This window comes from Anomaloglossus baeobatrachus, chromosome 8, assembly GCF_048569485.1.
Source record: "Anomaloglossus baeobatrachus isolate aAnoBae1 chromosome 8, aAnoBae1.hap1, whole genome shotgun sequence".
In the NCBI taxonomy this organism is placed as follows: domain Eukaryota; kingdom Metazoa; phylum Chordata; class Amphibia; order Anura; family Aromobatidae; genus Anomaloglossus; species Anomaloglossus baeobatrachus.
This window is the reverse complement of record NC_134360.1, coordinates 233162147-233185750: the sequence shown is the minus strand read 5'-3', so window position 1 is coordinate 233185750 and position 23604 is coordinate 233162147. Positions and strand designations below refer to the sequence as shown.

The following is a 23604-nucleotide window of genomic DNA, read 5'->3' as shown; positions in this document are numbered from 1 at the left end:
CCTTGAATTTTTCAACCTTTTCCCACATTTCAGGCTTCAAACATAAATATAAAAATGTTAATGTTCGGGTGAAGAAACAACAAGTGTGGCACAATTGTGAAGTTGAAAGAAATGTATTGCTTATTTTAAACTTTTAAAAAAATAAATAACTGAAAATTGGGGCGTGCAATATTATTCATCCTCTTTAAGTTAATACATTGTAGCGCCACCTTTTGCTGCGATTACAGCACAAGTCTCTTGGGGTATGTGTCTATCAATTTGCACATGGAGAGGCTGAAATTCTCGCCCATTCTTCCTTTGTAAACAGCTGAAGCTGAGTGAGGTTGGATGGAGGCGTTTGTGAACAGCAGTTTTCAGCTCTTTCCACAGATTCTCGATTGGGTTCAGGTCTGGACTGTGACTTGGCCATTCTAACACCTGGATATGTTTATTTGTGAACCATTCCATTGTAGATTTTGCTTTATGTTTGGGATCATTGTCTTGTTGGAAGACAAATCTCCGTCCCAGTCTCAGGGCTTTTGCAGACTCCAACAGGTTTTCTTCAAGAATGGTCCTGTATTTGGCTTCATCCATCTTCCCATCAATTTTAACCATCTTCCCTGTCCCTGCTGAAGAAAAGCAGGCCCAAACCATGATGCTGCCTCCACCATGTTTGACAGTGGGGATGGTGTGTTCAGGGTGATGAGCTGTGTTGCTTTTAAACCAAACATATCGTTTGGCATTGTGCCCAAATAGTTCGATTTTGGTTTCATCTGACCAGAGCACCTTCTTCCACATGTTTGGTGTCTTCCAGGTGGCTTGTGGTAAACTTTAAACAACACTTTTTATGGATATCTTTGAGAAATGGCTTTCTTCTTGCTACTCGTCCAAAAAGGCCAGATTTGTGCAGTGTACGACTGATTGTTGTCCTATGGACAGACTCTCCCACCTCAGCTGTAGATCTCTGCAGTTCATCCAGAGTGATCATGGGCCTCTTGGCTGCATCTCTGATCAGTCTTCTCCTTGTTTGAGATGAAAGTTTGGATTGACGGCCGGGTCTTGGTAGATTTGCAGTGGTATGATACTTCTTCCATTTCAATACGATCGCTTGCACAGTGCTCCTTGGGATGTTTAAAGTTTTGGAAATCTTTTTGTAACCAAATACAGCTTTAAACTTCTCCACAACAGTATCACGGACCTGCCTGTTGTGTTCCTTGGTCTTCATGATGCTCTCTGCACTTTACACAGAATACTGAGACTATCACAGAGCAGGGGCATTTATACGGAGACTTGATTACACACAGGTGGATTATATTTATCATAATCAGTCATTTAGGACAACATTGGATCATTCAGAGATCCTCAATGAACTTCTGGAGTGAGTTTGATGCACTAAAAGTAAAGGGGATGAATAATATTGCATGCCCCAATTTTCAATTATTTATTTTTTTAAAAAGTTTAAAATAAGCAATACATTTCGTTCAACTTCACAATTGTGTCCACTTGTTGTTGATTCTTCACCATAAGATTAAAATGTTTATCTTTATGTTTGAAGCCTGAAATGTGGGAAAAGGTTGAAAAAATTCAAGAGGGCCGAATACTTTCGCAAGGCACTGTATTTTTATATATATATCTATATATATATCTATATATATATATATATATATATATACACACACACACATATATTCACACAGTGTATATATATATATTTATATATATATATATATATATACAGTTAGGTCCAGAAATATTTGGACAGTGACACAATTTTCGCGAGTTGGGCTCTGCATGCCACCACATTGGATTTGAAATGAAACCTCTACAACAGAATTCAAGTGCAGATTGTAACGTTTAATTTGAAGGTTTGAACAAAAATATCTGATAGAAATTGTAGGAATTGTACACATTTCTTTACAAACACTTCACATTTTAGGAGGTCAAAAGTAATTGGACAAATAAACCAAACCCAAACAAAATATTTTTATTTTCAATATTTTGTTGCGAATCCTTTGGAGGCAATCACTGCCTTAAGTCTGGAACCCATGGACATCACCAAACGCTGGGTTTCCTCCTTCTTAATGCTTTGCCAGGCCTTTACAGCCGCAGCCTTCAGGTCTTGCTTGTTTGTGGGTCTTTCCGTCTTAAGTCTGGATTTGAGCAAGTGAAATGCATGCTCAATTGGGTTAAGATCTGGTGATTGACTTGGCCATTGCAGAATGTTCCACTTTTTTGCACTCATGAACTCCTGGGTAGCTTTGGCTGTATGCTTGGGGTCATTGTCCATCTGTACGATGAAACGCCGTCCGATCAACTTTGCGGCATTTGGCTGAATCTGGGCTGAAAGTATATCTCGGTAAACTTCAGAATTCATCCGGCTACTCTTGTCTGCTGTTATGTCATCAATAAACACAAGTGACCCAGTGCCATTGAAAGCCATGCATGCCCATACCATCACGTTGCCTCCACCATGTTTTACAGAGGATGTGGTGTGCCTTGGATCATGTGCCGTTCCCTTTCTTCTCCAAACTTTTTTCTTCCCATCATTCTGGTACAGGTTGAACTTTGTCTCATCTGTCCATAGAATACTTTTCCAGAACTGAGCTGGCTTCATGAGGTGTTTTTCAGCAAATTTAACTCTGGCCTGTCTATTTTTGGAATTGATGAATGGTTTGCATCTAGATGTGAACCCTTTGTATTTACTTTCATGGAGTCTTCTCTTTACTGTTGACTTAGAGACAGATACACCTACTTCACTGAGAGTGTTCTTGACTTCAGTTGATGTTGTTAACGGGTTCTTCTTCACCAAAGAAAGTATGCGGTGATCATCCACCACTGTTGTCATCCGTGGACGCCCAGGCCTTTTTGAGTTCCCAAGCTCACCAGTCAATTCCTTTTTTCTCAGAATGTACCCGACTGTTGATTTTGCTACTCCAAGCATGTCTGCTATCTCTCTGATGGATTTTTTCTTTTTTTTCAGCCTTAGGGTGTTCTGCTTCACCTCAATTGAGAGTTCCTTAGACCGCATGTTGTCTGGTCACAGCAACAGCTTCCAAATGCAAAACCACACACCTGTAATCAACCCCAGACCTTTTAACTACTTCATTGATTACAGGTTAACGAGGGAGACGCCTTCAGAGTTAATTGCAGCCCTTAGAGTCCCTTGTCCAATTACTTTTGGTCCCTTGAAAAAGAGGAGGCTATGCATTACAGAGCTATGATTCCTAAACCCTTTCTCCGATTTGGATGTGAAAACTCTCATATTGCAGCTGGGAGTGTGCACTTTCAGCCCATATTATATATATAATTGTATTTCTGAACATGTTTTTGTAAACAGCTAAAATAACAAAACTTGTTTCACTGTCCAAATATTTCTGGACCTAACTGTATATAAATTTGACCCTCCTTGAGAATATATATATATAATCCTTTATATATAACCCATGATATATCTTCATTTCATTATGACACTTTATGTGGGGGCCTATGTATAGTACACTATATACATGAACCTTTATAGAGGATGCTTTATATGGCGCTCTCTATATTTGACCCTTTACATACAACCCCTTGTATATCCTTTGTTTATGACCCATCATGTGTGTTAATTTATTTGTGACCCTGTATACCGAGCTCTGTATATACAGTATACAGTGCCTACAAGTAGTATACAACCCCCTGCAGATTTAGCAGGTTTGATAAGATCCAAATAAGTTAGAGCCTGCAAACTTCAAACAAGAGCAGGATTTATTAACAGATGCATAAATCTTACAAACCAACAAGTTATGTTGCTCAGTTAAATTTTAATAAATTTTCAACATAAAAGTGTGGGTCAATTATTATTCAACCCCTAGGTTTAATATTTTGTGGAATAACCCTTGTTTGCAATTACAGCTAATAATCGTCTTTTATAAGACCTGATCAGGCCGGCACAGGTCTCTGGAGTTATCTTGGCCCACTCCTCCATGCAGATCTTCTCCAAGTTATCTAGGTTCTTTGGGTGTCTCATGTGGACTTTAATCTTGAGCTCCTTCCACAAGTTTTCAATTGGGTTAAGGTCAGGAGACTGACTAGGCCACTGCAACACCTTGATTTTTTTCCCTCTTGAACCAGGCCTTGGTTTTCTTGGCTGTGTGCTTTGGGTCGTTGTCTTGTTGGAAGATGAAATGACGACCCATCTTAAGATCCTTAATGGAGGAGCGGAGGTTCTTGGCCAAAATCTCCAGGTAGGCCGTGCTATCCATCTTCCCATGGATGCGGACCAGATGGCCAGGCCCCTTGGCTGAGAAACAGCCCCACAGCATGATGCTGCCACCACCATGCTTGACTGTAGGGATGGTATTCTTGGGGTCGTATGCAGTGCCATCCAGTCTCCAAACGTCACGTGTGTGGTTGGCACCAAAGATCTCGATCTTGGTCTCATCAGACCAGAGAACCTTGAACCAGTCTGTCTCAGAGTCCTCAAAGTGATCATGAGCAAACTGTAGACGAGCCTTGACATGACGCTTTGAAAGTAAAAGGTACCTTACGGGCTCGTCTGGAACAGAGACCATTGCGGTGGAGTACGTTACTCATGGTATTGACTGAAACCAATGTCCCCACTGCCATGAGATCTTCCTGGAGGTCCTTCCTTGTTGTCCTTGGGTTAGCCTTGACTCTTCGGACAAGCCTGGCCTCGGCACGGGTGGAAACTTTCAAAGGCTGTCCAGGTCGTGGAAGGATAACAGTAGTTCCATAAGCCTTCCACTTCCAGATGATGCTCCCAACAGTGGAGACAGGTAGGCCCAACTCCTTGGAAAGGGTTTTCAACCCCTTGACAGCCTTGTGACCCTCCACGATCTTGTCTCTGATGGCCTTGGAATGCTCCTTTGTCTTTCCCATGTTGACCAAGTATGAGTGCTGTTCACAAGTTTGGGGAGGGTCTTAATTAGTCAGAAAAGGCTGGAAAAAGAGATCATTAATCCAAACATGTGAAGCTCGTTGTTCTTTGTGCCTGAAATACTTCTTAATACTTTAGGGGAACCAAACAGAATTCTGGGGGTATGAGGGGTTGAATACTAAATGACCCTCTAAATAAACTTTTCACAATTTAAAAAAAAAATCAATGCCAAGTTAATTCCAAATGTGTAAACCTGCTAAATCTGCAGGGGGTTGAATACTACTTGTAGGCACTGTATATATATATATATATATATATATATATATATATATATATATATATATATATATATATATATATAATATTATAAACCTTTGTAGCCCTTGATATATGTTGATTTCTTTGTGACCCTGTATATAGAGCTATATATATATATATATATATATATATATATATATACTTATAAATTTGACCCTTTAAATGCAACCCCTTGATATGTGTGTCTGTGTGTGTATATATATATATATTATAAACCTTTATATATAACCCATGATATATGTTCATTTCATTATGTCCCTTTATATAGGGCCCTGGACATGGCACCCTCTATTTCCATACATACATTGTAACCCTCGTATCCCTGGAATTAGTTAGATCTCATTAGTTTCTGGTAACTCTATAGGGTTTGAATACTTTCACCTGGAGAGTTTTGCAGCGTGTATATATTCAGACTTCGAGGCAGCCCATAAATTGATGTATATTAAATATGTCTTGTTTTGTCCCGCACAGGAACTGAGCTGACAGTCGGCGCTGATTTACTGCCTACCTCAACGTGGAACGTTTCAAGTGACCTCGACAAAGGTGCGTCCCACCAGCCCGGCCGAATCCTGCAGGCAGCTGTGTTCCTCTCGTAATCGCCCTGACATTTAATTAGTGATATTTTGGTGATTTGACGGGATTTTTTTTTTTTTATAAAATGTTCCACATGGTGAAAATGTTTCAAGATGTCTGGTACTCCAGCGTTTTGCAGCCTCGTCCAGGCCTGGCTCGTATTATGGAGATAACTGGCACAATTGTCGCTGGTTCATATTTATAATTGATGCAATTATTTGGAATTTACACCGAGGCCGGTCTCCACCGTGGGCAGCGCCGCCATAGTGCAGCTTTGGGTCGGGCCTGGTCTGCAGCCTCCACGTCATCTCGCCATGTAAATCATCGCAGGGTGAAGGATATGTGCTAATATTAACCCCCTCCCTTATGGGCACATTATATCCCCTTATCGCCTCTTAGGTTGATCCGTCTATTGAACAAACCATATCTAGTGCAATTTTAGTTCCCAGACTTTTTCCAAGTTCTTCTGGGGAGCAATATTTCACAGCAGCACAGAGCTTTTAAGCAAAAGAGAGCAATGTGATGTGGTGGGAAGACTTCATGTGATAGGGACAGGAAAGAATGGAAACTAACAAGGTCAAAAGGAGCCGGGACCAGTTTCCCTAGCAGCACAGAGTATTTCAGGAGAGTTGTGAGGCTGATGGACCCTTTATTTACAATCTTTTATCTATGACCTTTAATATACAAATCCTGTATGTACAACCCTTTTATTATGACTTATTTTTTATTTTTGTGCTTTAGTTTTTACTGGTACCATTTTGGAGTATGTAGGACAATCTGAATTTAGAGATGAGCGAACCCGTGGAAGTTCGGATTAGCGGGTGCACCTGAACCGAACCGCCATGGGTTTGGACTTGACCAATGGAAGCCACTAATTGGGCAGTTCGGATCTCCGTCCACATACAGCCAGCCAAAAGCAGAACACTTTTGGGGGAGGGTAAGGCTATGTACGCACGCTGCAGAAAACTTCTGCACCTCAAAACTGCACCTTGTGGCTAAAAAACGCATCTAAAAAACGTGTGCTTCTGCCACGTTTCGGTGCGTTTTTGCCCATGTGTTTTTAAACTGTATTCAATGGCAAAACGCAGGTCAAAAACGCCGAAAGAAGTGACACGCTGCTTCTTTTTTCTGCACCCAAAACTGCAAGGAAAAAAGAAGCAATGTGCGCACAGCACTTTAAAATTTTCATAGACTGCTGGGGTAGGAAATGCATGTAGTTTTGGGCAACAAACTGCACCCAAAAACTCAGCATGTGCACAGGGCCTTAGGCTATGTGCGCACACAGCGTTTTTTGTACGCTGCGTTTTTGGACACAAAAACGCAAAAAAAAATGTACCGGTAAAAAACACATGTGTTTTTACCGCGTTTTGGTGCGATTTTGGCTGCGTTTTCCTGCGTTTTTGATCACTGCGTTTTGCGGCATTTTTCCAATGAATTGCATGAGTGAAAATCGCAGGAAAGAATTAACTCGTCCATTTTTTTTTTAAGCTCAAAAACGCAGCTAAAAAAAAAAAGTTGTGTGTGGATAACAAAAATCAAAAGTCATAGACTTTGCTGGGGAAGCACAGTCATGCAGGTTTGAGTCCAAAAACGCACAAAAACTTACCCAAAAAACGCGCAAAAATGCAGCAGGGGAAAAACGCTCAGTGCGCACATAGCCTTATCGTAGTTTTTCCATTTTTTTGGGGAGGAGGGGGGGTTGCACACTACGTCTAATCATGCTGTTAGCGATTCGCACTGAGCGTACCCGTGCAAGTGATGCTTGTGCGTGTGGTTTGTATACATAAAGCACCCGAACTCCAAATTCGGACTCTATTTTTTCTTGTTAAGTCGGTATTCGGAACCAAAATCAAACACCGAACATCAAGTTCGCTGATCTCAAAATCTGAACCCTTGTTATTGCATTTTTTGGGAGACGAACCCATTACCGAGAAAAGACAATTTTTTACTTTACAGCTTAATTAATTTTATAGTCTCATAAATTGGACTTTCACAGGCAAGACCAAATATGTTTGTTTTATTTATTTTCTTAATATGGGGAAAGGGAAGAAGGTGATTCAATTCTTTATAAATCTTTTTATTTTTTTAAGATATGTTTATAAAAAAATTAAAATTTTATTTGACGTTCACTCTTTCGAAATGACACTTAATATGTCCCAACCCACCAGTAATTTGGATGCTCCATAGGTCTCCATTTTGCCTCAGTCTTTGTAAATATTCTTTAGATCAGCATAAAACAGTTGTTGGTTCTGCACTTCGTGATCTGTAGGTCCCGGTTGTTCCTGGCGGATAATGGGCAGGCGGCAGCCTGAAGGCCGACGCGAGTGGTTGGGATCCGCACTGCATATAGGCCATTGTTCCTTAATTTGCCGGCACCGGTGACCCGGCGGGTAATTTCCCCGTAGAAGACCGGCTTCTTATTGCCTCATAAATTCCACAGATGTGGAAGTGACCTAATCCGATGGTGATAGTGGTTCATGACTCCCTGACACGTGTCAGGTACAGGTGGAGCAATTTTCCTGCCTTTGATTGACAGGTGGAAATTGAAAGCAGTTCTGCAATGTAATATTATCTGCGGGGACGCGTAACAAGTTAATTATAACAGGAGAGAAAGCTCAAACTTGCATGTAATATACGGCTTTTTGCTCCTTCTTATGTAGAGATATTCTTCTTTAGAAATTTTCTTTTCTGTTACTCATAGAAATTTCTAAAAAAAAAAACCAAAAAAAAAAAACAACTTAAAGGAACTTGATCAACCGGAAATATTCCAATTTGTTCCCCTTAAAATTCTCCATCGAAGATGAAAAAATAATGGCTTCTGCAAAATCGCGGACATAAAATGGAAATGAAGTCGGGAACCGAACCTCTTCCTGAGAAGTCGGAAATGTAACAGATAGAAAAACAAAGTAGGACAAAATAGGAGTATGGTGCAAAAATATTCAAAATTTAATGTAGAGAACTGGCACAAAGAAAAGGATCGGCAACACATTCCATGGGCCTGTGTGTAACAACAATTGCATATAATCATTAAATAGAGGGGGAGCCAGCACTGCCTATGAATGGCATGCAACAAATAAAAAGTGTAAAATTCACAAATTCAATCCTACTGTACTATAATGCAAAATGAGATTTTCAGCAAACAATTGATCGATAATTTGAGCCACCCCTGCCACGTGACGGCAAATCTCAGTAGGGGGGTCCTACTCTATATAACAAATTTACCATTGTGCCATATGACGACCTAAATATTTTAATAAGCAGAACCATATAAAAGCAACACATATACCTGTGACATCTCAGATATGCTCCCATGTTGCAATGATGTAATGCCTGCCTGGATCCACAGACTCAGATGGGCTGTAATGGACAGGCTAGAGGGAAGCCACTCACCAAGCAGGTCCCCCAGAACCCTGAAACCCTTTAACCCCTATACAGGGATTTGGAATTACACAGGGAACTGGAGATCACTACCTGTGGAAGGATTCAGTCCGATGAGAGTAGTCGTCAGGCAGGGTCAAACCAGGAATTGCGGAACAGGGACAGAATCGGCAGGGAATGACGTCAGCAAACGTAGCAGAGGTCAAATCTGGATCAGGCAGCAAGGTACAAAAACAGTAGGCAGGAGGGTAGTCAGAAAACACGCAGAAGTCAACACACAGGAATCACAAAACAGAATAGGACGTAACAGGAACCAGGAAAATCAGACTATCTCTGGCAGTGGTCATGTGACAGGAGGGGGAATAAGAAGGGTGTGGTGTCTTCCCATTGGCTGTAGCTGAACGCTGGCAACTTCAGCTGAAAGACACATGCCACCCACAGTCAGCCAGCGGTACTGCAGATCCCAAGCTAACCCAGCCCAGTGGATGATCGGAGCCTGCGCCCACCGGGGCCGCTGGCATCGACTCCTCTCCCATCACCAGCACCATCCACGGCAGGAACACGGCGTCGCCTGGTGATCGGAGCAGAAGTCGCTGGAGCAGACTCTGGCGGTGACGTAACAAAAGACAGATAAAGGCAGTCCAGGTGCCAGCATATGCAGCAAGGCCACACACACCAGCACAATATCAGAACTAGCCCTCACAGAGTCTGACCAGCAGCCATGGATAAAGGCGGAGCAGGCCCAAGTAAATGGTGTTTAATTAATGATGCCTGTGGAACAGGGTGAGGTAGTTGAATGTGAACAGGCTCCAACATTAGTTTTGATAGTAGCTGAATGAATTTGCAAACCACACTGGGCGTGCATGGCATAGTGGGGGTCAGCTACCGAACCAGTAAATCATTATAGAGAGGGGGGAGCCAGCACTGCCTATGAGATTTTGAGATTTGTCGTGACGTGGCACGGGTGGCTCAAATTATTGATCAATTTGTTGCTAAAAATCTCATTTTGCAATATAGTACAGTAGAATGAATTTGTGAATTTTACACTTTTTATTTGTTGCCTGCCAGTCATAGGCAGTGTTGGCTCCCCCCTCTCTGTAAACAATTGCATATAGCCACAAAGCATAAGGCTAAAATACAACACTGTAATGCCAGCAGGTCTGAACGCAGTCAGAGCAAGGTAAACATCATGAGAGTACTCCAAATAGAGTAAAATATGAACAATTGTCAAAAAATTATAATTATCATAACTCCAAGAAAAGTAGTACTCTAGATTGCAAGAAGATCTTCTTCCCCCTGATGAAATGATCTAAACCTGTGAAAGATCGTGAAACGTACGTCGGGGTCCTTGTCTCTGGGGGACCGCTCTGCTGCTTTCCTTGGGCTGTGTTATGACCATGGTTATGTCACGATGACTACTATACAGCTATGCCGCTCATGGTTCCTCTTTTTTCTCTGACTCTACTTGGTCGGAGTTTTTTGCAATAGTATCATGCATGATGGGTTCAATAGACTAATTTTAAAATCTCCTTTTGCTGCTAGGCCTATGTGCAATATAACTGGTATTTATCCAACATAATATATTGGGCATCTTGCAATCTGGAGTACTACTTTTCTTGGAGTTATGATAATTATAATTTTTTTGTTATATTATTATGTTATTGTTATTATTGTTATTGTTCATATTTTACTCTATTTGGAGTACTCTCATGATGTTTCCCTTGCTCTGACTGCGTTCAGACCTTGCTGCCATTACTGTGTTTTATTTTACCCTTATGCTTTATGGCTATATGCAATTGTTGTTACGCACAGGCCCATGGAATATGTTGCCGATCCTTTTCTTTGTGCCAGTTCTCTACATTAAATTTTGAATATTTTTGCACCGCACTTTTGTTATGTCCTCCTTGTTTTTCTACATGTTTAGAGTGTGCAATGTAGGGTCAAAATGGTTTCTTTTCCCTACTACTTTATTTTGGATATTTGGATATTAAATGTAACAGCTAGTTGTCAGGAGGGGGTAATCTAGTTTGGGATGTTTTAGAAGAAAACACACAGACTTAAGCGGGCTTTACATGCTACGACATCGCTAATGCGAACTCGTTAGGGTCACGGAATTTGTGACGCACATCTGGCCGCATTAGCGATGCCGTTGCGAGTGACACCTATGAGTGATTTTGCATCGTTGCAAAAACGTGCAAAATCGCTCATCGGTGACATGGGGGTCCATTCTCAAATATCGTTACTGCAGCAGTAATGAGGTTGTTCCTCGTTCCTGTGGCAGCACACATCGCTCCGTGTGACACTGCAGGAACGAGGAACCTCTCCTTACCTGCCTCCCGGCCGCTATGCGGAAGGAAGGTGGTGGGCGGGATGTTACGTCCCGCTCATCTCCGCCCCTCCGCTTCTATTGGGCGGCGGTTCAGTGACGTCGCTGTGACGCTGAACGAACCGCCCCCTTAGAAAGGAGGCGGTTCGCCGGTGACAGCGACGTCGCCGGACAGGTAAGTATGTGTGACGGGTCTGGGCAATGTTGTGTGGCACGGGCAGCGATTTGCTCGTGTCGCACAACAGATGGGGCGGGTACCCACACTAGCGATATCGGTACCGATATCGCAGCGTGTAAAGCGGCCTTTAGTGATTTGTTGTGTCAGTCATGGAAATGGAAGCAGAAGGGCCTCACTGATTATTATGGGGTACATCTGGTGTCCGTTTTTTAAAACAGAACTGTTTTCTTTTATTAAACATTAAGCAGAACCAGGATAAATTCTAGAATAGTCAATGTGACCTCTATGCTTCCGATTGCATAACTGATACATCGGGTCACTTATTCTGTTTTTCTGTTCCTAAAATGAAACACAGAAACTTGAAGTCTAAATGGTGCGATGTGGACTGGATGTCTTGTTTGGTACACATTTTAGGCTATTTAGGCACCTATTACCCCTATGTGCACTGGACAGTTGTTTCTTAAGGCTGTTTTACACACAGCGACATCACTAGCGATGCCGCTGCCGATCGCACCCGCCCCCGTCGTTTGTGTGTCACGGGCAAATCGCTGCCCATGGCGCACAATATCGTTAGTCCCCGTCACACGTACCTGCCTAACAACGTCGCTTTGGCCGGCAAACTGCCTCTTTTCTCAGGGGGCGGTTTGTGCGGCGTCACAGCGACGTCACACGGCAGGCAGTCAATAGAAGCGGAGGGGCGGAGAGCAGCCGAAAGAAAGACACGCCCACCTCGTTGCTGGAGGACGCAGGTACGGTGTTGTTCGTCATTCCTGGGGTGTCACACGTAGCGATGTGTGCTGCCTCAGGAACAACGAACAACCTGCGTCCTGAAACAGCAACGATTTTTTGAAAATGAACGACGTATCAACGATGGACGATTTAGTGAGTCTTTTCCATCATTAACGGCTGCTCGTTGGTGTCACACGCAACGACGTCGCTAACGAGGCCGGATGTGCGTCACAAATTCCGTGACCCCCAACGACATCTTGTTTGCAATGTCATTGCGTGTAAATGGGCCTTAAAAGCCCCGTTACACGCTGCGATTTATCTGGCGATTTCATAAACGATGCGACACGCCCAGATCGTGGATACGATTTGGTGAGATCACACATAGGTCGTTTATTTGCGTTCACACTTACACATCTCACCAATGACGCAACAGCGATCAGCGATATATTGTTTGACCAAGACGGTCGTTAGAATGTTGTTAGTCGTTGGCAGGTGTCACACGTACCAATATGTCTGCTGCGATCCAAACGATGAACAATATTTTGAAAATGAACGACGTGTCAACGATCCACGATTTTCAACCTATTTGCGATCGTTCAGAGTAGCTCGTAGGTGTCACACGCAACGACGTCTTGAACAATGCTGGAAGTGCGTCACGGAAACCATGACCCCGACGACATATCGGCAGATAAATCGTAGCGTGTAACGCCGGCTTTAGACTTGAAAAAGACACCAGTCTCGCATGGAAATGCTTGTGGAGTAAAAAAAAACCCGCTTCTTTATTATTTGATCAAGGATCTTCATTTCGGTAGCACAGCCCAAAACGTGAATTGTCTTTTCCTTCAAATGGACAGTTGGACAGAGCCTTACGGAACTTGGCTTTGCTTCCCCTTAATTTGGTTTGTGTGCCCTGATCTGTTGACCCCACTTGTACCCCCTTCTTTCTGCCTTCTTTTCTTTGCCTCCGCTTATTATTGTCTGTGTGCCCTGATCTGTTGTCCATACATGTGTCCCCTTCCTGCTTTCTTGGCTTTGCTTCTCCATATTTTTGTCTATGTGCCCTGATCTGTTGTTCCTACTTGTGCCCCCTTCCTAATGCTTTCTTGGCTTTGATTCCCCTTATTTTTGGCTGTGTGCCAAGATCTGTTGTCTTAGTTGTGCTGCCTTCTTGGCTTTGCTTCCACTTATTATCTGTGGGCCCTGATCTGTTGTCCCTACTTGTGCCCACTTCTTCCCACCTTCTTGGCTTTGCTTCCTCTTATTTTTGCCTGTGGGCCCTGATCTGTTGACCCTACTTGTGCCCCCATTTTCCCACCTCCTTGGCTTTGCATCCCCTCATTTTTGTCTGTGTACCCTGATTTGTTGTCCCTACTTGTGTCACCTTCTTCCCACCTCCTTGGCTTTGCCTTCTCTTGTTTTTGTCTGTGGGCCCTGATCTGTTGTCCCTACTTGTGTCCCCTTCTTCCCACCTTCTTGGCTTTGCATCCCCTCATTTTTGTCTGTGGGACCTGATCTGTTGTTCCTACTTGTACCCCTTCTTCCCACCTTCTTGGCTTTGCTTCCCCTTATTTTTGTCTGTGTGCCATGACCTAATGTCCCTGCTTGTGCCCCCATTTTCCCACCTCCTTGGCTTTGCATCCCCTCATTTTTGTCTCTGTACCCTGATCTATTGTCCCTACTTGTGTCCCCTTCTTCCCGCCTTCCTGGCTTTGCATCCCCTCATTTTTGTCTGTGGGCCCTGATCTGTTGTTCCTACTTGTACCCCTTCTTCCCACCTTCTTGGCTTTGCTTCCCCTTATTTTTGTCTGTGTGCCATAATCTAATGTCCCTGCTTGTGCCCCCATTTTCCCACCTCCTTGGCTTTGCATCCCCTCATTTTTGTCTATGTACCCTGAGCTATTGTCCCTACTTGTGCTCCCATCTTCCCACCTTCTTGGCTTTGCATCCCCTTATTTTTGTCTCTGTACCCTGATCTATTGTCCCTACTTGTGCCCCCATCTTCCCACCTTCTTGGCTTTGCATCCCCTTAGTTTTGTCTATGTACCCTGATCTGTTGTCCCTACATGTGCCCCCATCTTCCCACCTTCTTGGCTTTGCATCCCCTCATTTTTGTCTCTGTACCCTGAGCTATTGTCCCTACTTGTGCCCCCATCTTCCCACCACCTTTGCTTTGCATCCCCTCATTTTTGTCTTTGTACCCTAATCTATTGTCCCTACTTGTGCCCCCATCTTCCCACCTTCTTGGCTTTGCATCCCCTCATTTTTGTCTCTGTACCCTAATCTATTGTCCCTACTTGTGCCCCCATCTTCCCACCTTCTTGGCTTTGCATCCCCTCATTTTTGTCTCTGTACCCTAATCTATTGTCCCTACTTGTGCCCCCATCTTCCCACCTTCTTGGCTTTGCATCCCCTCATTTTTTTCTCTGTACCCTAATCTATTGTCCCTACTTGTGCCCCCATCTTCCCACCTTCTTGGCTTTGCATCCCCTCATATTTGTCTCTGTACCCTAATCTATTGTCCCTACTTGTGCCCCCATCTTCCCACCTTCTTGGCTTTGCATCCCCTCATTTTTGTCTCTGTACCCTAATCTATTGTCCCTACTTGTGCCCCCTTCTTCCCGCCTTCTCTTTTTGCTGCTGTGTCTTGCAGGCTGCTGTGTCCTCACCAGCGTCACTGGTTGTCAGTGTACATAGTTTCCTGGCATGGAGTGAGAGGAAGAGCAGCCCAGCATCAGCATGAGTCCAGGCACAGCCCAACACTGTATCCGGGGCAGCATTGTGGCACTCATCTGTTTGCTTTAACACAATTAGTGGGTGAAGTGAGTATAGATTACATAAGTGGGTCACATGAGGGAAATACAGAGTTTTTTGCATAATCCCAATTTTTCAAGAACTGAGAAGGACATCAAGTGCTGTTATCTACATTTACTTTACCAAAGTCATACCCTTGCCTCCCGATTCCAATCCATCTCTCTTCCCCTTTACCTGAATGTTTGGACTTCAGGGTGCCTTCTAATGATGGATCATCCGGGAAATGTTCTATGAAGTCTGCTTTCCGTAAGATTTTGGGTAGTTCTCTTAATTTTCTTAGGGGTACTTTGCACGCTGCGACATCGCTACTGCGATATCGTCGGGGTCAATTCGAAAGTGACGCACATCCGGCGCCGGTAACGACGTCGCAACGTGTAAAGCCTAGATGTGCCGATAAACGATCGCAAAAGTGTCGAAAATCGGTGATCTGTGTAGCGTCGGTCATTTTCATAATGTCTCACCAATTGGAGATACGATGTTGTTCCTCGTTCCTGCGGCAGCACACATCGCTGTGTGTGAAGCCGCAGGAGCGAGGAACATCACCGTACCTGCCTCCACCGGCTATGCGAAAGGAAGGAGGTGGGCGGGATGTTTACGTCCTGCTCATCTCCGCCCCTCTGCTTCTATTGGCCGCCTGCCGTGTGACGTCGCTGTGACGCCGCATGACCCGCCCCCTTAGGAAGGAGGCGGGTCGCCAGCCAGAGTGACGTCGCAGAGCAGGTAAGTGCGTGTGAAGCTGCCGTAGCAATAATGTTCGCTACGACAGCTATCACAAGATATCGCATGTGCCACGGGGGCGGGGTACTATCGCACTCGGCATCGCTATCATCGGCTAGCGATGTCGCAGCGTGCAAAGTACCTCTTAGAGTCATTTCGGGAGAGTTGACAAGATCTGGAAAGAGGAAGAGGAGACAGTAAAACAGTGAATTAAGATTAGGGGCGCAAAACTCTATCCCTTTAACTAATCCATGCCTCACAGAGAGTTCTAAAGCAGATGAACCCCTTTTTTTCCACCGGATACTTGCAAGACTAACTACTTTAGGAAGACTTTTCATTTTGGGGTGACTGTCCCTTTAACACCTTTCAACTCGGCTCCAACAGTAATTCCGGTGATTTTAAATTTTTGAATTTGAAATTGTCAGTTAATAAATAACTGTTACTTGATAAACCGGAACACAAACAGAGGCCTAAATGCCCAATTAACATTTTCATTTCTTCTTTACCCCCCTCATAACCCTCAGACGTTTACTAAATCACGGCCAGCGAGGCCCGAGTGCAGCCCCCTGGCCCGGAGCAGTAAATTACCAGGGGTTTATTTAAACATTATTGTAGATGCAGAACATTTACTTCTTTTGTTTTCTTTTCCATTGGAGCCAAGGAAACAGCATTTTATATGATAATTTATTTTGTTTTTTACTACCCGTCTATGAATATTTATAATATGCACAATACAGTATCACAAATCACATGTGTTCCTGCGCTGGAGACCCCAAGTCACGGTCTAATTTTATTCTCCTGGGATACATTAATCTCAAACTGTGCAGCCGTAAATAACTAATTAAACACATTATATTAATAAGCGCTGCCGGCTCGCCAAACACTTATTTTTTTTCTTTCGTTGGAGACATTAAGTGATGAAGAGGTCAAGAGACTTGTCCCATTATACGTTTCTGCTTGAAGTCATATGACACTGCTGTTAAACAGACGCTTAGCAGGTAAACTATGGGCTAATGGAAGCCAGAGTCAATAAAAGCCATATGTCCTAGCGTCAGAATAATTGCTGCAGTTTTTGAACTTTTCGCCATTAAATTCCCGCCTTTGCATTCCATAATGCCCAATGCTAATAGCCTCTGACTATCTCCTGCGTTCACAGCACACATTGTGTGAGAAAGGTAAGACCAAGAATGTTCTCAGTGAGAGGAACAAAATTATAATCTTGTGATACCTTTTAATGGCTAACTAAAATAAAGTGATGTTAGAAAGCAAGCTTTTGAGACATCTTAGGTCCCTTCATCAGACATGAGATGTCTCGAAAGCTTGCTTTGTACCATGCCCGATGAAGGGACCTGAGATGTCTCAAAAGCTTGCTTTGTACCATGCCCGATGAAGGGACCTGAGATGTCTCGAAAGCTTGCTTTGTACCATGCCCGATGAAGGGACCTGAGATGTCTCGAAAGCTTGCTTTGTACCATGCCCGATGAAGGGACCTGAGATGTCTCGAAAGCTTGCTTTGTACCATGCCTGATGAAGGGACCTGAGATGTCTCAAAAGCTTGCTTTGTACCATGCCTGATGAAGGGACCTGAGATGTCTCAAAAGCTTGCTTTGTACCATGCCCGATGAAGGGACCTGAGATGTCTCGAAAGCTTGCTTTGTACCATGCCCGATGAAGGGACCTGAGATGTCTTGAAAGCTTGCTTTGTACCATGCCTGATGAAGGGACCTGAGATGTCTCGAAAGCTTGCTTTGTACCATGCCCGATGAAGGGACCTGAGATGTCTCAAAAGCTTGCTTTGTACCATGCTCGATGAAGGGACCTGAGATGTCTCGAAAGCTTGCTTTGTACCATGCCCGATGAAGGGACCTGAGATGTTTCGAAAGCTTGCTTTGTACCATGCCTGATGAAGGGACCTGAGATGTCTCAAAAGCTTGCTTTGTACCATGCCCGATGAAGGGACCTGAGATGTCTCGAAAGCTTGCTTTGTACCATGCCCGATGAAGGGACCTGAGATGTCTCGAAAGCTTGCTCTGTACCATGCCCGATGAAAGGACCTGAGATGTCTCGAAAGCTTGCTTTGTACCATGCCTGATGAAGGGACCTGAGATGTCTCGAAAGCTTGCTTTGTACCATGCCTGATGAAGGGACCTGAGATGTCTCGAAAGCTTGCTTTGTACCATGCCTGATGAAGGGACCTGAGATGTCTCGAAAGCTTGCTTTGTAACATCACTTTATTATATTTTAGTTAGACATTAAAAGGTATCACAAGATTATAATTTTGTTCCTCTCACTGAGAACATTCAATAATTTTTCAACTGGCTAATACGGTACCAAAACCTTTTCACTTGTAACTAAAGGTAAGACCGAAACGCGTCACTGCTGTACTGATTTGTAAATGAAATAATAAAGAAAAAAAACGAATAAGAAATGTATGTGAGTGCCGATCCTTCATCATTGCATTCACAGCACAGTGACAAAATCCCATTAAAATGCCCTAAGCATACAGTATATCACAAAAGTGAGTACACCCCCCCTCACATTTTTGTAAATATTTTATTTTATCTTTTCATGGGACAGCACTGAAGATCTGACCCTGTGATACAATGTACAGTGTCAGTGCGCAGCTTGTATAACAGTGTAAATCTGGTGTCCGCTAAATAACTCTCAACACACAACCATTAATGTCTAAACCGCTGGCAACAAAAGTGAGTACACCCCTGAAAATGGCCAAATTATGTCCAAATAGCCATTTTCCCTCCCCGGTGTCATGTGACTCATTAGTGCTACAAGGTCTCAAGTGTGAATGGGGGGCAGGTGTTTTACATGTGGTGTTATCGCTCACACACTCTCTCATAATGGTCACTGGAAGATAAACATGGCTCCTCATGGCCAAAAATTCTCTGAGGATCTGAAAAAATAACTGTTGCTCTACATAAAGATGGCCAAGACTATAAGAAGATAGTCACCACCCTGACACTGAGCTGCAGCACGGTGGCCAAGACCATACAGCGGTTTAATAAGACTTGATCCACTCAAAGCAGGCCTCACCATGGCAGACCAAAAACGTTGAGAGCACGTGCTCAGCGTCAGATCCAGAGGTCGTCTTTTCAAAATAGACCAGTGAGTGCTGCCAGCATTACTGCAAAGGTTACAAGGGTAGGGGGTCCGTCTGTCAGTGCTCAGACCATACGCCGCATACTGCAGAGATTACAAGGGTAGGAGTCCGCCTGTCAGTGCTCAGACCATACACTGCACACTGCAGAGGGTACAGGGGTGGGGGGGGGGTTAGCCTTTCAGTGCTCAGACATTGCATCACATCGGCCTGCATGGCTGTCATCCCAGAAGGAAGCCTCATCTAAAGATGATGCACAAGAAAACCCATAGTTTGCTGAAGACTAGCAGACAGATGACATGTATTGCTGGAACCATGAATTGTGGTCTGATGAGATCAAGATAAACTTATTTGGTTCAGATGGTGTCAGGCGTGTGTGGCAGCAATCAGGTGAGACGCACAAAGAGAAGTGTGTCCTGCCTACAGTCTGGCATGGTGGTAGGAGGATTATGGTTTGGGGCTGCATGAGTGCTGCCGGCTGGGGGGGAGCTACAGTTTATTGAGGGAACCATAAAAGCCAACATGTATGGTGACATACTGAAGCAGAGCAGGATCCCCTCCCTCCGGATGCTGGGCCGCCGGGCAGTAATCTAACATGATAACAACCCCGAACACACCTCCAAGACCACTGCCTTGCTAAAGAAACTTAAGGTAAAGGTGCTGGACCGGTTAAGCTTCTCAACACCTACACCCTATGAAGCGTCTGAGGGGCCTCCTCAAATGGAAGGTGGAGGAGCGTGAGGTTTCTAACATCCACCAGCTCCGTGATGTCATGATGGAGGATGGATGACGATCCAACAGCCGCTGAAAAGCTCTACTGACCTCTAGGCCCAAGAGCGTTAAGGCAGTGATGGAAAATAATGGTGGCCACACAAAATATTGAAAATTTTTGCACAATTTGGCCATTTTCACTTAGGGGTCTTCTGACATTTGTTGCCAGCGGTTTAGACATTAATGGCTGTGTATTGAGTTATTTAGTGGATACCAGATTTACCCTGTTATACAAGCTGCGCACTGACACTGTACATTGTATCACAGGGGCAGATCTTCAGTGCTGTCCCGTGAAAAGATATAATAAAATAGCTTATAAAATTTGATGGGCGTACTCACTTTTGTGATATACTGTAAGTACACATAAATGCAACAATTTGCAAATTTTAAATAGAACATTGTCCCCAATTTGTATTTTTTTATTTTAGGGATCATGGTCATGATGCAGTTTAGCCAATGTGCCAAATATTAAGGTCTAACATAATGTTCTAATTAAGATCCTAATACATCATCTTAGTTTGACTGATGCAAAGATCCAAACACCCCTCCAAAAACGCCCACGCCACACACAAATGAGGGTCCAAGTATTCGCTGGATGTTTCATGAACTTTCCAAACTTTCAGTTTTTCGTCTGCTGATTGATGTAGATGTCTCCTACAATGTCATCCGCGGACTGCACAAAATTTGGGTTTGCTGGATAGAGCTGAAAACTACGCCGTGTGTTGACCATTTTCCAGGCGGGGTAATTTATTTTCGACAGGTATTGGTCGAAAGGGAATTCAGTAATGGTGCAAACACGAACCAACATTGATGCTTTGGCCATGCAATGGTTTTTAGCGCTACAAATTAATTTACAAGACATGGGCTTAACCAAGATTGACCAGGACTCTTAAGGCCCCGTTACCCGCTACGATTTATCTAACAATATTTCGTCGGAGTCACGGTTTTCGTGACGCACTTCCGTCGTCGTTAGCGACATCATTGCGTGTGACACCTACGAGCGACTCCGAACGATCTTAAAAGTAGCGAAAATCGTTGATTGTTGACACGTCGTTCAGTTTCAAAATATTGTTCGTTGTTTTCGAACGCAGCAGACATATTGCTACGTTTGACACCCTGCCAACGACGAACAACATCGTTGGTGCGTCCGTCATCAGCGACGCGGGTGTGTCGTTACGAGCAATGCTCCACGCCTCCTCCGCTCTGATTGGAGGTCCCAACTGCGTTCTGATTTGGCAGCCATTGTTGATAAGGCGGACACAAAGTTTCATTGACGTCCTTTGTGGCTGCCTGCGGTCCTGTGTGCGTTTCATTACAGAGCTCTGCTGTGACGTGTGTGTTATTTCATTTTCGGCTACTATCTTTTGTCCTGGTTGATTGCATCTTTTGGATAGGTTCATATTTGTTTTAAAATGAATTTTAGACCTTGTTTTTGTGCATACTTCCGGAGTGAAAAAAGACTGAGCCCTATCCTGCATTGTTCACATGTTCATACATCTGTAAGCACATGTTGGCCGCATGTACGGTAATTTTTGTTTTTAAATTTAAAAAAAACAAAAACATACCTTGGAGAAGACAGAAAGGCGAAAAGGATGCCACACACACAGAAAACAGATCACGCGTGCGGCACCGGTGGTTGCGTCACACGGGGCAGCCGCAAATGCGGCCTTTTATTTCACATACACACAATCACGAAACAGAAGACCGGAGGAGATTCTGACAGTATGGAAGTTGGGGCGTGGAGAGGGCGAGGCAATCACACTCCAGGGTGTATGCTATGGACAATTATACGCCTCTGTCGTTGCCGGAATCGTTGGGAGGAATACTGTGTGACAGTGTCCACACGACCGCCTTGGTCAAACAATATATCGCTGACTGATGTAGCGTTGTTTGTGAGATGGGTAAGTGTGACCGCTACAAAATGACCTATGAGTGATCTCGGTAAATCGTAGCAACGACCTGGGCATGTCACATCGTTAACGAGATCGCTAGCGATTTCGTTGTGTGTAAAGTGGCCTTTAGTCTAAATGGGGCTTTACACGCTACGACATCGCTAATGCAAACTCGTTGGGGTCACGGATTTGGTGACGCACATCCGGCCGCATTAGCGATGCCGTTGCGTGTGACACCGATGAGCGATTTTGCATCGTTGCCATGGGGGTCCATTCTCAAAAATCGTTACTGCAGCAGTAATGAAGTTGTTCCTCGTTCCTGCGGCAGCACACATCGCTCCGTGTGACACCGTAGGAACGAGGAAGCTCTCCTTACCTGCCTCCCGGCCACAATGCGGAAGGAAGGAGGTGGGCGGGATGTTACGTCCCGCTCATCTCCGCCCCTCCGCTTCTATTGGGCGGCCGCTCAGTGACATCGCTGTGACGCCGCACGGACCGCCCCCTTAGAAAGGAGGCGGTTCGCCGGTCACATCGAAGTCGCCGGGCAGGTAAGTATGTGTGACGGGTCTGGGCGATGTTGTGCGCCACGGGCAGCGATTTGCCCGTGTCGCGCAACAGATGTGGGCGGGTACCCACACTAGCGATATCGGGACCGATATCGCAGTGTGTAAAGCCCGCTTAAGACATACCAGGAGGATATTTTGTACCTTCTGCTGCATACAGGGCAGGAAAGTTTTTGAAACTAATTTTTCCTATTCTTTATAGGGGACCAATGTCTGACGGTAGTGGAAGCATTTTATTTTATACCACTATGTGCAGCTTAGAAGCTAATAGCAAACTGCATTTATTAAATGGGTTGTGTCACGTCAGGGTGAGGGAATGCCCAACGTGTGGCGCAACACAGAGGGAAAACCAGGGAAGATGGAGCGGAAGGCCCTGGTGTTAGGGAGAGGGGAAAAGGGATCACCACCTGTGACTGATCCTGAGCTCCCTAACGTCCCTAGATGGGTCCTTCACCCCCATGCGCCTTTATGTGCCTTGACAATTGCTGAATCTGGTTACCCTGGCTAGTGAGTAAGGCAATGAGACACTAGTCCCATTACTACAATAAAACAACACGAGAAAGGTAAGACAAACTGTCTTCAACAAGAAACCTCACAGCTGCAACCGAAACAGCACCTCAGCTTCGTCAAAGACTACTTCAAAGTGGTCAGCATAGAAGATATATCACAGGCATGGAGCAAAGCCATGTAAAGTAAACACTCTAACCCTATTACCTTAACTCTATGTCTATCTATATCTACGCAGAGGATTCACTGAAATAAAGATATTTTTAAATTACATTAGAAATACATTTTATATTAAAATGAATATTAAAGGGGTGGACTCTTGTGTCAGATTTTACGTCTCCTTTTTTTTTCTAATTTTCATTTATCCCAAGTTGCAGTACCCATTTTCACCACCGGAACTTCTACTTTCATTATCAGTTCTGTATTCCAATTCTAATCTATGGCTGATAAAGGGTGGGGATTTTTTTTTCCAATATACTTGTATGATTGAAGGGTTCGATTAGAATGTGTTCTATCTTGAACCGTTATGTTTTTGTTTGAAGAGTCCCCAATGATAAACTGGCCAGAGATTGTCACATTACTTAGACAATCAACAATCAATTATTATCTGGGAGGGTTCCTAGCAATAAACATTTAATTTTCCTGCAGCGCCATCTCAGGGAAAAGGAGGCATTGCACAGTTCCCAATAACTTGGATGGTTGTCCATGTGATACAAGGTCCATGTTGGGTCCTCCAGAGTGATAGATATTGTTCTCAATAACTTGGATGGTTGTCCATATGATACATGGTTCATAGTGGGTCCTCCAGAGTGATAGATATTTTTCCTAATGACTTGGATGGTTGTCCATGTGATACATAGTCCATGGTGGG

At 44.0% G+C, this 23604-nt stretch overlaps 1 protein-coding gene across 1 annotated transcript in view; it reads left to right on the top strand.

The window, feature by feature from the left end:
- The window catches only part of ROR1 (receptor tyrosine kinase like orphan receptor 1), a 282946-nt gene that overhangs the window by 169524 nt on the left and 89818 nt on the right, over nt 1-23604 (top strand). Inside the window, exon 2 of the mRNA XM_075320352.1 lies at nt 5648-5719. Coding sequence (XP_075176467.1) covers nt 5648-5719 — 72 coding nt within the window. The remainder of the gene's footprint in view (nt 1-5647; nt 5720-23604) is intronic.